The following is a 12,243-nucleotide window of genomic DNA, read 5'->3' on the forward strand; positions in this document are numbered from 1 at the left end:
GGGACAGGAGGACAGGTGAACAACACACCTGAGGAGGGGACAGGAGGACAGGTGAGGAGGGGACAGGAGGACAGGTGAGGAGGGGACAGGAGGACAGGTGAGGAGACAGGAGGACAGGTGAACAACACACCTGAGGAGGGGACAGGAGGACAGGTGAACAACACACCTGAGGAGGGGACAGGAGGACAGGTGAGGAGGGGACAGGAGGACAGGTGAGGAGGAGACAGGAGGACAGGTGAACAACACACCTGAGGAGGGGACAGGAGGACAGGTGAGGAGGGGACAGGAGGACAGGTGAGGAGGAGACAGGAGGACAGGTGTGGAGACAGGAGGACAGGTGAGGAGACAGGAGGACAGGTGAGGAAACAGGAGGACAGGTGAACAACACACCTGAGGAGGGGACAGGAGGACAGGTGAAAAACACACCTGAGGAGGGGACAGGAGGACAGGTGAGGAGGGGACAGGAGGACAGGTGAGGAGGAGACAGGAGGACAGGTGAACAACACACCTGAGGAGGGGACAGGAGGACAGGTGAGGAGGGGACAGGAGGACAGGTGAGGAGGAGACAGGAGGACAGGTGAACAACACACCTGAGGAGGGGACAGGAGGACAGGTGAGGAGGAGACAGGAGGACAGGTGAGGAGGAGACAGGAGGACAGGTGTGGAGACAGGAGGACAGGTGAGGAAACAGGAGGACAGGTGAACAACACACCTGAGGAGGGGACAGGAGGACAGGTGAGGGGGGACAGGAGGACAGGTGAGGAGGGGACAGGAGGACAGGTGAACAACACACCTGAGGAGGGGACAGGAGGACAGGTGAGGAGGGGACAGGAGGACAGGTGAGGAGGAGACAGGAGGAGGGGACAGGAGGATAGGTGAGGAGGAGACAGGAGGACAGGTGAACAACACACCTGAGGAGGGGACAGGAGGACAGGTGAACAACACACCTGAGGAGGGGACAGGAGGACAGGTGAGGAGGGGACAGGAGGACAGGTGAACAACACACCTGAGGAGGGGACAGGAGGACAGGTGAGGAGGGACAGGAGGACAGGTGAGGAGGAGACAGGAGGACAGGTGAGGAGGAGACAGGAGGACAGGTGAACACCACACCTGAGGAGGGGACAGGAGGACAGGTGAGGAGGGGACAGGAGGACAGGTGAACAACACACTGAGGAGGGGACAGGAGGACAGGTGAGGAGGGGACAGGAGGACAGGTGAACAACACACCTGAGGAGGGGACAGGAGGACAGGTGAGGAGGGGAATGGAGGACAGGTGAGGAGGGGACAGGAGGACAGGTGAACAACACATCCGAGGAGGGACAGGAGGACAGGTGAGGAGGGGACAGGAGGACAGGTGAGGAGGGGACAGGAGGACAGGTGAACAACACATCTGAGGAGGGACAGGAGGACAGGTGAACAACACACCTGAGGAGGGGCAGGTTTATATAATGTTCTGTATCCGAGGACAGACTCCAGGTGTAACTCCACCTGTCAGCGTCCATCACACCTCTAAACTAACACACAGGTGAGTCTGTAATAATCTGACATCACAAGGTCCATCCATACACCTGAGGACAGGTGAAGCGCTCAGCCACACCTGAGACCAGGACCAGGAGCAGAGAGATCACATTTAGCTGCTGCTTTTATCCACAGCGACTCCCGGCTGTTATATTTATCCTAATATTCACCTCTCGCCCCGTCCCGGCGGCTCAGAGGCTTGTGTCCAATCCACTGATCCATCAACCCCACAGAGACCATCAGGATCTCACAGCGTCAACCAGAGTGTAAATAAAGCGTCCGCTCCTTCCCGGGCTGGAACCTGCACCATGTTTCATAAGGAGCCAGAAGCTTTTCAGTCCCGAGGACAAACTAACGGCACCAAACCCCCCGTGGGTTAGAGCCCGTCTGATAAATTCTTTTTCACAGCTGGTCCCTAACGTCAGGAGACCTCGTACAGTTTAAGACGAACTGTTTTATTGTCGTGAATCCTACTTGGAACTGAAGTCCGGCTGATCAGCTGACGGCTGTTCGTGGAGGATCAGTGTTGTCAGAGCAGCAGAGCGCCGTCCGGTGGACAAACTGCCCGACAACAACACTTATAGGATCCGGCTCTCATCATTAATCAGCTGTTCTGATTCATCAGCAGCTGATTTATCGGTTCAGGACATGAAACAATAGGAAAGTACAAACTAAGTAAGGTTCTCACCGCCTGAAACCTGCAGAGGGTCTCAGCGTCTCACTCGGGGAAAATCTGAGCTTTCCTGCTGAAGAGGACTCTGTTAGCTTAATGTTACAGATACTTCACACTATGAGCTGGAACGTTTCCTGATCGGTGACCTGCTGAGAGCAGCAAATCATGATTATCCACAACCACCCTGTTCATCTGTCCTCCAAACCTGCGGCTGAGTAATCACACCAGACTCCCTTAAAGAAATCACATATTTAGTGAGACGCTGAGGGCCGCGAGTCACAGCACTTCTGGGACAATCCATGAGGACGTCTGTCTAACTATGAGGACAAACGCTCCAACTTTATTCACTGAAAACTGGTAAATTATTTAAAACTTTTCTTTATAAAACACATAAAAAAGCACATTCACTGAAAATACAAAGTGCTGCATCACATTATATTGACCAGTGTTCGGGGACAATGTTGTGCTGCATGTTCACTGGGAATTTGAATTTGAGTATTGACCCCGCGGGGCTGCTGTAGCTGGTCAGTGCTGAAGCAGCTTGCTCAGGAAACATGTGCACGTTTAGTTTCTGCACACTGTGTCCATCAGCATGTGAAGCAGAATGTGTAGTTTATGGTAAAGTTATATTCTCACGATGCTAATGTCCATTAGCAGGTTAATGCAGATTCCCATTTTATGTTAGCACTGAGCTAACCTTATGTCTGATGGACACGGACACAGCATGTTGAGATGTTTACCTGTCGCTCCAGCAGGACTGTGTCCAGTGGGACTTTCTGTTGCTATAGAAACTTTATGGTCTTTATTCTTAATTAGCAGAGAAGCTACATGTAAATGCTGAGAGCTGAATTATTCAGAATAATTATCAATCAATCGATCGTCATTAGCTGCAGCTCTAACGTATCGATGTATCTGATGGTCGTCCTCTGATCTGCTGTGATTGGCTGAATATGACGTGTGTTGTTTTGGATTTAAAGCTTGTGGAGGAAACGCTGGAGATTTCAACATCTGCTAAACAGCTGATCAACAGATAACAGGAGTACCTGACAGACTGCACTGATACACACAGTACCCCCCTCTGTGTACTCTGTGTGTACTCTCTCTGTGTACTCTGTGTGTACTCTCTCTGTGTACTCTGTGTGTGTTCTCTGTGTGTACTCTCTCTGTGTACTCTGTGTGTACTCTGTTTGTACTGTGTGTACTCTGTGTGTACTCTGTGTGTACTCTCTGTGTGTACTCTGTGTGTACTCTCTGTGTGTACTCTCTGTGTGTACTCTGTGTGTGTACTCTCTCTGTGTACTCTCTGTGTGTACTCTCTGTGTGTACTCTGTGTGTACTCTGTTTGTACTGTGTGTACTCTGTGTGTGTACTCTGTGTGTACTCTGTGTGTGTACTCTCTCTGTGTACTCTCTCTGTGTACTCTCTCTGTGTACTCTCTCTGTGTACTCTGTGTGTACTCTCTCTGTGTACTCTCTCTGTGTACTCTGTGTGTACTCTCTCTGTGTACTCTGTGTGTGTTCTCTGTGTGTACTCTCTCTGTGTACTCTCTCTGTGTACTCTGTGTGTACTCTGTATGTACTGTGTGTACTCTGTGTGTGTACTCTGTGTGTACTCTCTGTGTGTACTCTGTGTGTACTCTGTGTGTGTACTCTCTGTATGTACTCTGTGTGTACTCTCTGTGTGTACTCTGTGTACTGTATGTACTCTCTGTATGTACTCTCTGTATGTACTCTCTCTGTGTACTCTGTGTGTACTCTCTCTGTGTACTCTGTGTGTACTCTGTTTGTACTCTGTGTGTACTCTGTGTGTACTCTGTGTGTACTCTGTGTGTGTACTCTGTGTGTGTACTCTGTGTGTGTACTCTGTGTGTACTCTGTGTGTGTACTCTCTGTATGTACTCTGTGTGTACTCTCTGTATGTACTCTGTGTGTACTCTGTGTGTACTCTCTGTATGTACTCTGTGTGTACTCTCTGTATGTACTCTGTGTGTACTCTGTGTGTACTCTGTGTGTACTCTGTGTGTACTCTGTGTGTGTACTCTGTGTGTGTACTCTCTGTATGTACTCTCTGTATGTACTCTGTGTGTACTCTCTGTATGTACTCTGTGTGTACTCTGTGTGTACTCTCTGTATGTACTCTGTGTGTACTCTCTGTATGTACTCTCTGTATGTACTCTCTGTATGTACTCTGTGTGTGTACTCTGTGTGTGTACTCTGTGTGTGTACTCTGTGTGTGTACTCTGTGTGTGTACTCTGTGTGTGTACTCTCTGTATGTACTCTCTGTATGTACTCTCTGTATGTACTCTGTGTGTACTCTCTGTATGTACTCTGTGTGTACTCTGTGTGTACTCTGTGTGTAGACTGTGTGTAGACTGTGTGTAGACTGTGTGTACTCTCTCTGTGTACTCTGTGTGTGTACTCTGTGTGTACTCTCTCTGTGTACTCTGTGTGTACTCTGTTTGTACTGTGTGTACTCTCTGTGTGTACTCTGTGTGTGTACTCTCTGTGTGTACTCTGTGTGTGTACTCTCTGTATGTACTCTGTGTGTACTCTGTGTGTACTCTCTGTATGTACTCTGTGTGTACTCTCTGTATGTACTCTGTGTGTACTCTGTTTGTACTGTGTGTACTCTCTGTGTGTACTCTGTGTGTACTCTCTGTATGTACTCTGTGTGTACTCTGTTTGTACTGTGTGTACTCTCTGTGTGTACTCTGTGTGTACTCTCTGTATGTACTCTGTGTGTACTCTCTGTATGTACTCTGTGTGTACTCTGTGTGTGTACTCTGTGTGTGTACTCTGTGTGTGTACTCTGTGTGTGTACTCTGTGTGTGTACTCTGTGTGTACTCTCTCTGTGTACTCTGTGTGTACTCTGTGTGTACTGTGTGTACTCTGTGTGTGTACTCTGTGTGTACTCTCTGTATGTACTCTGTGTGTACTCTGTTTGTACTGTGTGTACTCTCTGTGTGTACTCTGTGTGTAGACTGTGTGTACTCTGTGTGTGTACTCTCTGTGTGTACTCTCTGTGTGTACTCTCTGTGTGTACTCTCTGTGTGTACTCTGTTTGTAATCTCTGTATGCACTGTGTGTACTCTCTGTATGTACTGTGTGTACTCTCTGTATGTACTGTGTGTACTCTCTGTGTGTACTCTCTGTGTGTACTCTCTGTGTGTACTCTCTGTATGTACTGTGAGTACTGTATGTACTGTGTGTGTACTCTCTGTGTGTACTCTCTGTGTGTACTCTCTGTATGTACTCTCTGTATGTACTCTGTGTGTACTCTCTGTATGTACTCTGTGTGTACTCTCTGTGTGTACTCTCTGTATGTACTGTGTGTACTGTATGTACTGTGTGTGTACTCTCTATATGTACTCTCTGTGTGTACTCTCTGTGTGTACTCTGTACTGTGTGTACTCTCTGTATGTACTCTGTGTGTACTCTCTGTATGTACTGTGTGTACTCTCTGTATGTACTGTGTGTACTGTGTATGTACTGTGTGTACTGTGTATGTACTCTCTGTATGTACTGTGTGTGTACTCTCTATATGTACTCTCTGTATGTACTGTGTGTACTGTGTATGTACTCTCTGTATGTACTGTGTGTACTGTGTATGTACTCTCTGTATGTACTGTGTGTACTGTGTATGTACTCTCTGTATGTACTGTGTGTGTACTGTGTGTACTCTCTGTATGTACTGTGTGTACTGTGTATGTACTCTCTGTATGTACTGTGTGTACTGTGTATGTACTCTCTGTATGTACTGTGTGTGTACTGTGTGTACTCTCTGTATGTACTGTGTATGTACTGTGTGTACTCTCTGTATGTACTGTGTGTACTGTGTATGTACTCTCTGTATGTACTGTGTGTACTCTCTGTATGTACTGTGTGTACTCTGTATGTAATCTCTGTATGTACTGTGTGTCTATGCTCTGTGTGTACTCTCTGTATGTACTGTATGTACTGTGTGTGTACTGTGTGTCTATGCTCTGTGTGTACTCTCTGTATGTACTGTGTGTACTGTGTGTCTATGCTCTGTGTGTACTCTCTGTATGTACTGTATGTACTGTGTATGTACTGTATGTACTCTCTGTATGTACTGTGTATGTACTGTATGTACTCTCTGTATGTACTGTGTGTGTACTGTGTATGTACTCTCTGTATGTACTGTGTATGTACTGTGTGTACTCTCTGTATGTACTGTGTGTACTCTGTATGTAATCTCTGTATGTACTGTGTATGTACTGTGTGTACTCTCTGTATGTACTGTGTGTACTCTCTGTATGTACTGTGTGTACTCTCTGTATGTAATCTCTGTATGTACTGTGTATGTACTCTCTGTATGTACTGTGTGTACTGTGTGTGTACTTTCTGTATGTACTCTCTGTATGTACTGTGTGTGTACTCTCTGTATGTACTCTCTGTATGTACTGTGTGTGTACTCTCTGTATGTACTGTATGTACTGTGTTTGTACTCTCTGTATGTACTCTCTGTATGTACTGTGTGTGTACTCTCTGTATGTACTGTGTGTGTACTCTCTGTATGTACTGTGTGTACTGTGTGTGTACTCTCTGTATGTAATCTCTGTATGTACTGTGTGTGTACTCTGTGTGTACTCTGTGTGTACTGTATGTACTGTGTGTGTACTCTGTGTGTACTCTGTGTGTACTGTATGTACTGTGTGTGTACTCTGTGTGTACTGTATGTACTGTGTGTACTGTGTGTGTACTCTCCGTGTACTCTCTGTATGTACTGTGTGTACTCTGTATGTAATCTCTGTATGTACTGTGTGTCTATGCTCTGTGTGTACTCTCTGTATGTACTGTATGTACTGTGTATGTACTGTATGTACTCTCTGTATGTACTGTGTGTGTACTGTGTGTCTATGCTCTGTGTGTACTCTCTGTATGTACTGTGTATGTACTGTATGTACTCTCTGTATGTACTGTGTATGTACTGTATGTACTCTCTGTATGTACTGTGTGTGTACTGTGTATGTACTCTCTGTATGTACTGTGTGTGTACTGTGTATGTACTCTCTGTATGTACTGTGTATGTACTGTGTGTACTCTGTATGTAATCTCTGTATGTACTGTGTATGTACTGTGTGTACTCTCTGTATGTACTGTGTGTACTCTCTGTATGTACTGTGTGTACTCTCTGTATGTAATCTCTGTATGTACTGTGTATGTACTCTCTGTATGTACTGTGTGTACTGTGTGTGTACTTTCTGTATGTACTCTCTGTATGTACTGTGTGTGTACTCTCTGTATGTACTCTCTGTATGTACTGTGTGTGTACTCTCTGTATGTACTGTATGTACTGTGTTTGTACTCTCTGTATGTACTCTCTGTATGTACTGTGTGTGTACTCTCTGTATGTACTGTGTGTACTGTGTGTGTACTCTCTGTATGTAATCTCTGTATGTACTGTGTGTGTACTGTGTGTGTACTCTGTGTGTACTGTATGTACTGTGTGTGTACTCTGTGTGTACTCTGTGTGTACTGTATGTACTGTGTGTGTACTCTGTGTGTACTGTATGTACTCTGTGTGTACTGTATGTACTGTGTGTACTGTGTGTGTACTCTCCGTGTACTCTCTGTATGTACTGTGTGTACTCTGTATGTACTGTGTGTGTACTCTCTGTATGTACTGTGTGTACTCTGTATGTACTGTGTGTACTCTGTATGTACTGTGTGTGTACTGTGTGTACTGTGTGTGTACTCTCCGTGTACCCTCTGTATGTACTGTGTGTACTCTGTATGTACTGTGTGTGTACTCTCTGTATGTACTGTGTACTCTCTGTATGTACTGTGTGTACTCTGTATGTACTGTGTGTACTCTGTATGTACTGTGTGTACTCTGTATGTACTGTGTGTGTACTGTGTGTACTGTGTGTGTACTCTCCGTGTACTCTCTGTATGTAGTGTGTGTACTCTGTGTGTACTGTATGTACTCTGTGTGTACTCTGTGTGTACTGTATGTACTCTGTGTGTACTGTATGTACTCTGTGTGTACTGTATGTACTCTGTGTGTACTGTGTGTGTGTACTCTGTATGTACTGTGTGTGTGTACTCTGTATGTACTGTGTGTGTGTACTCTGTATGTACTGTGTGTGTGTACTCTGTGTGTACTCTGTATGTACTGTGTGTGTGTACTCTGTGTGTACTCTCTGTATGTACTGTATGTACTGTGTGTGTGTACTCTGTATGTACTGTGTGTGTGTACTCTGTATGTACTGTGTGTGTACTCTGTATGTACTCTGTATGTACTGTGTGTGTGTACTCTGTATGTACTCTGTATGTACTGTGTGTGTGTACTCTGTGTGTACTCTGTATGTACTCTGTGTGTACTCTCTGTATGTACTGTATGTACTGTGTGTCTATGCTCTGTGTGTACTCTCTGTGTGTACTCTGTATGTACTGTGTGTACTCTGTATGTACTGTGTGTACTCTGTATGTACTGTGTGTACTGTATGTACTCTGTATGTACTGTGTGTACTGTATGTACTCTGTATGTACTGTATGTACTGTATGTACTCTGTATGTACTGTATGTACTCTGTATGTACTGTGTGTACTGTATGTACTCTGTATGTACTGTGTGTACTGTATGTACTCTGTATGTACTGTGTGTACTGTATGTACTCTATATACTGTATGTACTCTATATGTACTGTGTGTACTGTATGTACTCTATATACTGTATGTACTCTATATGTACTGTGTGTACTGTATGTACTCTATATACTGTATGTACTCTGTATGTACAGTGTGTGTGTACTCTGTATGTACAGTGTGTGTGTACTCTGTATGTACTGTGTGTGTGTACTCTGTATGTACAGTGTGTACTGTATGTACTCTATATACTGTATGTACTCTGTATGTACTGTGTGTGTGTACTCTGTATGTACAGTGTGTGTGTACTCTGTATGTACTGTGTGTACTGTATGTACTGTATGTACTCTGTATGTACAGTGTGTGTGTACTCTGTATGTACAGTGTGTGTGTACTCTGTATGTACTCTGTATGTACAGTGTGTACTCTGTATGTACTGTGTGTGTGTACTCTGTATGTACTGTGTGTACTCTGTATGTACAGTGTGTGTGTACTCTGTATGTACTCTGTGTGTACTCTCTGTATGTACTGTATGTACTGTGTGTCTATGCTCTGTGTGTACACTCTGTGTGTACTGTATGTACTGTGTGTGTGTACTCTGTATGTACTGTGTGTACTCTGTATGTACTGTGTGTACTCTGTATGTACTGTGTGTACTCTGTGTGTACTGTATGTACTCTATATGTACTGTGTGTACTGTATGTACTCTGTATGTACTGTATGTACTCTATATGTACTGTGTGTACTGTATGTACTCTGTATGTACTGTATGTACTCTGTATGTACTGTATGTACTCTGTATGTACTGTGTGTACTGTATGTACTCTATATACTGTATGTACTCTATATGTACTGTGTGTACTGTATGTACTCTATATACTGTATGTACTCTGTATGTACTGTGTGTGTGTACTCTGTATGTACTGTGTGTACTGTGTGTACTCTGTGTGTACTGTGTGTACTCTGTGTGTACTCTGTGTGTACTGTGTGTGTGTACTCTGTATGTACTGTGTGTACTCTGTGTGTACTGTGTGTGTGTACTCTGTATGTACTGTGTGTACTCTGTATGTACTGTGTGTACTCTGTATGTACTGTGTGTACTCTGTATGTACTGTGTGTGTGTACTCTGTGTGTACTGTGTGTACTCTGTATGTACTGTGTGTACTCTGTATGTACTGTGTGTACCGCCAGGTAGGCGCGGGCTCACCTGAGGAGCAGGAGATGAGGAACACGCTGAAGGCCAGTTTGGTCGCTGATCCCATTGTGGATCCAAAGACTACAATGCTTAATGTCAGTTATAATCCCGAAACCAGGACCGGGATTAGCGTCCCTTTAAACCAGAGCTGATTCTTATGGTGGACACCGAGATCCGGCAACACGTCCCGGTCTTTCCCGTCTAACGTGAGCCCTTTAATCTGATCCGGGCAGGGTCACCGAGGCGGTCCCAGCCCGTTAATCTGTGCACAGGCCCGGTGAACGAGGCGGAGGCACCGCCGATCAACCGTGGAACATCCCGGGTCTCGGGTCTCTCCAGCGGGACCACAGCAGCCGGTTCACCGCGGCCTCTCGGATACTGTCCGGGGCGGATTCTTCTTGTCGGGCGTCACGGAGGACATTTTCCCCGGTGGAGCTGATTTAGAGAATTTCCAAAGGGGATTAAGTCCAACTGCAGGATCGGTGTTAAAGTCTCTCCGGATCCCTGAAACCTCCACCTTTCCTCCAGGCTCCGTGTTCACAGCATGTCCCCGTCGAGGAGGTGGTGTCCGCGGGGATCGGAGTCCACCATCAGCCGGAATATCACCGAGCGAAACTGCAGTCTTTGATCCGCTTCTGACGCACCCAGCTCGGTCACCGAACAGCTAGCTGCCCCGGCTAGCCGTTAGCTTAGCTCCGCAGCTAGCAGTCCGACTGGTTCGATGGGATCGGGTCTCCTAAAGGATCCCGAGGAGGGAAAGCACGAGCCGCGGAGAGGTGCTCCTGTGTGAGGGGGGTGGACCGGTCGCGTTAGTGATCCCGGACTGAATGAAAGTCGACAGCCGAGGTTCCTCCGTCCTCACTCCCGCTCTCCGCCTGCCTCAGCGAGCTCAGGAAAGATGGCCGCCCGGCTTGGATTAGGTTTGTTTTCCTCCTTCTTCCACTGTCAGCTGTCACAGCGCCGAGGACTGTGAGACTGACACCTGCCCAGGCCAATAGGAAGCGGAGAAGGGGGTCAGCCAGTGCTATGGGCCAATCCCGTGAGGCGTCCTGACGCAGGACGGCTGGAATGCTGAATAAGGACCGCCTCCCGCCAGAGAGCCGCTCCGCCTGCAGACCACAGGCTAAAATATGGAGCCTGTGGAAGCTGATGGACCAGGAGGAACCAGGAGGAGGACACCAGGAGGAACAAGGAGGAACCAGGAGGAGGACACAAGGAGGAGGACACAAGGAGGAACAAGGAGGAACCAGTAGGAGGAACCAGGAGAAGGAACACAAGGAGGAGGACACAAGGAGGAGGACACAAGGAGGAGGACACCAGGAGAAGGAACACAAGGAGGAACCAGGAGGAGGAACCAGGAGAAGGAACACAAGGAGGAGGACACAAGGAGAAGGAACACAAGGAGGAACCAGGAGGAGGAACCAGGAGAAGGAACACAAGGAGGAGGACACAAGGAGGAGGACACAAGGAGGAACAAGGAGGAACCAGTAGGAGGAACCAGGAGAAGGAACACAAGGAGGAGGACACAAGGAGGAACAAGGAGGAACCAGTAGGAGGAACCAGGAGGAGGAACCAGGAGGAGGACACAAGGAGGAGGACACAAGGAGGAACAAGGAGGAACCAGGAGGAGGACACAAGGAGGAGGACACAAGGAGGAACAAGGAGGAACCAGGAGGAGGACACAAGGAGGAGGACACCAGCAGGAGGAACACAAGGAGGAACCAGTAGGAGGAACCAGGAGGAGGAACACAAGGAGGAGGACACAAGGAGGAACCAGGAGGAGGACACAAGGAGGAACAAGGAGGAACCAGTAGGAGGAACCAGGAGGAGGAACACAAAGAGGAGGACACCAGGAGGAGGAACAAGGAGGAACCAGGATGAGGACACAAGGAGGAGGAACACAAGGAGGAGGACACAAGGAGGAACAAGGAGGAACCAGTAGGAGGAACCAGTAGGAGGAACCAGGAGGAGGACACAAGGAGGAGGACACAAGGAGGAACAAGGAGGAACCAGGAGGAGGACACAAGGAGGAGGACACAAGGAGGAACAAGGAGGAACCAGGAGGAGGACACAAGGAGGAGGACACCAGGAGGAGGAACACAAGGAGGAACCAGTAGGAGGAACCAGGAGGAGGAACACAAGGAGGAGGACACAAGGAGGAACCAGGAGGAGGACACAAGGAGGAACAAGGAGGAACCAGTAGGAGGAACCAGGAGGAGGAACACAAGGAGGAACCAGGAGGAAG

The 12,243-nt window shown here is 47.3% G+C and overlaps 1 protein-coding gene across 50 annotated transcripts in view; it reads right to left on the reverse strand.

Moving 5' to 3' along the window:
* acvr2aa (activin A receptor type 2Aa) overlaps nucleotides 1–10,964 on the reverse strand; it is a 40,330-nt gene extending 29,366 nt beyond the window's left edge. For 49 of the 50 annotated variants that reach the window (XR_005444563.1, XR_005444564.1, XR_005444562.1 and 46 more), the window contains exon 1: nucleotides 10,011–10,065. Coding sequence is in view for 1 of the 50 variants with exons in the window: in XM_038719958.1 (XP_038575886.1) it covers nucleotides 10,011–10,065 (55 nt within the window). In the remaining 49 variants the exon portion in view is untranslated. Of the gene's footprint in view, nucleotides 1–10,010 lie in introns of all 50 variants that reach the window. The other variant, XM_038719958.1, reaches the window with a different exon arrangement.
* Between the last annotated feature and the right edge of the window lie 1,279 nt (nucleotides 10,965–12,243).

Source organism: Micropterus salmoides, unplaced genomic scaffold, assembly GCF_014851395.1.
Source record: "Micropterus salmoides isolate LMB-PRFRI ecotype aquatic unplaced genomic scaffold, ASM1485139v1 Ms_hic_scaffold_15, whole genome shotgun sequence".
Classification (NCBI taxonomy): Eukaryota; Metazoa; Chordata; class Actinopteri; order Centrarchiformes; family Centrarchidae; genus Micropterus; species Micropterus salmoides.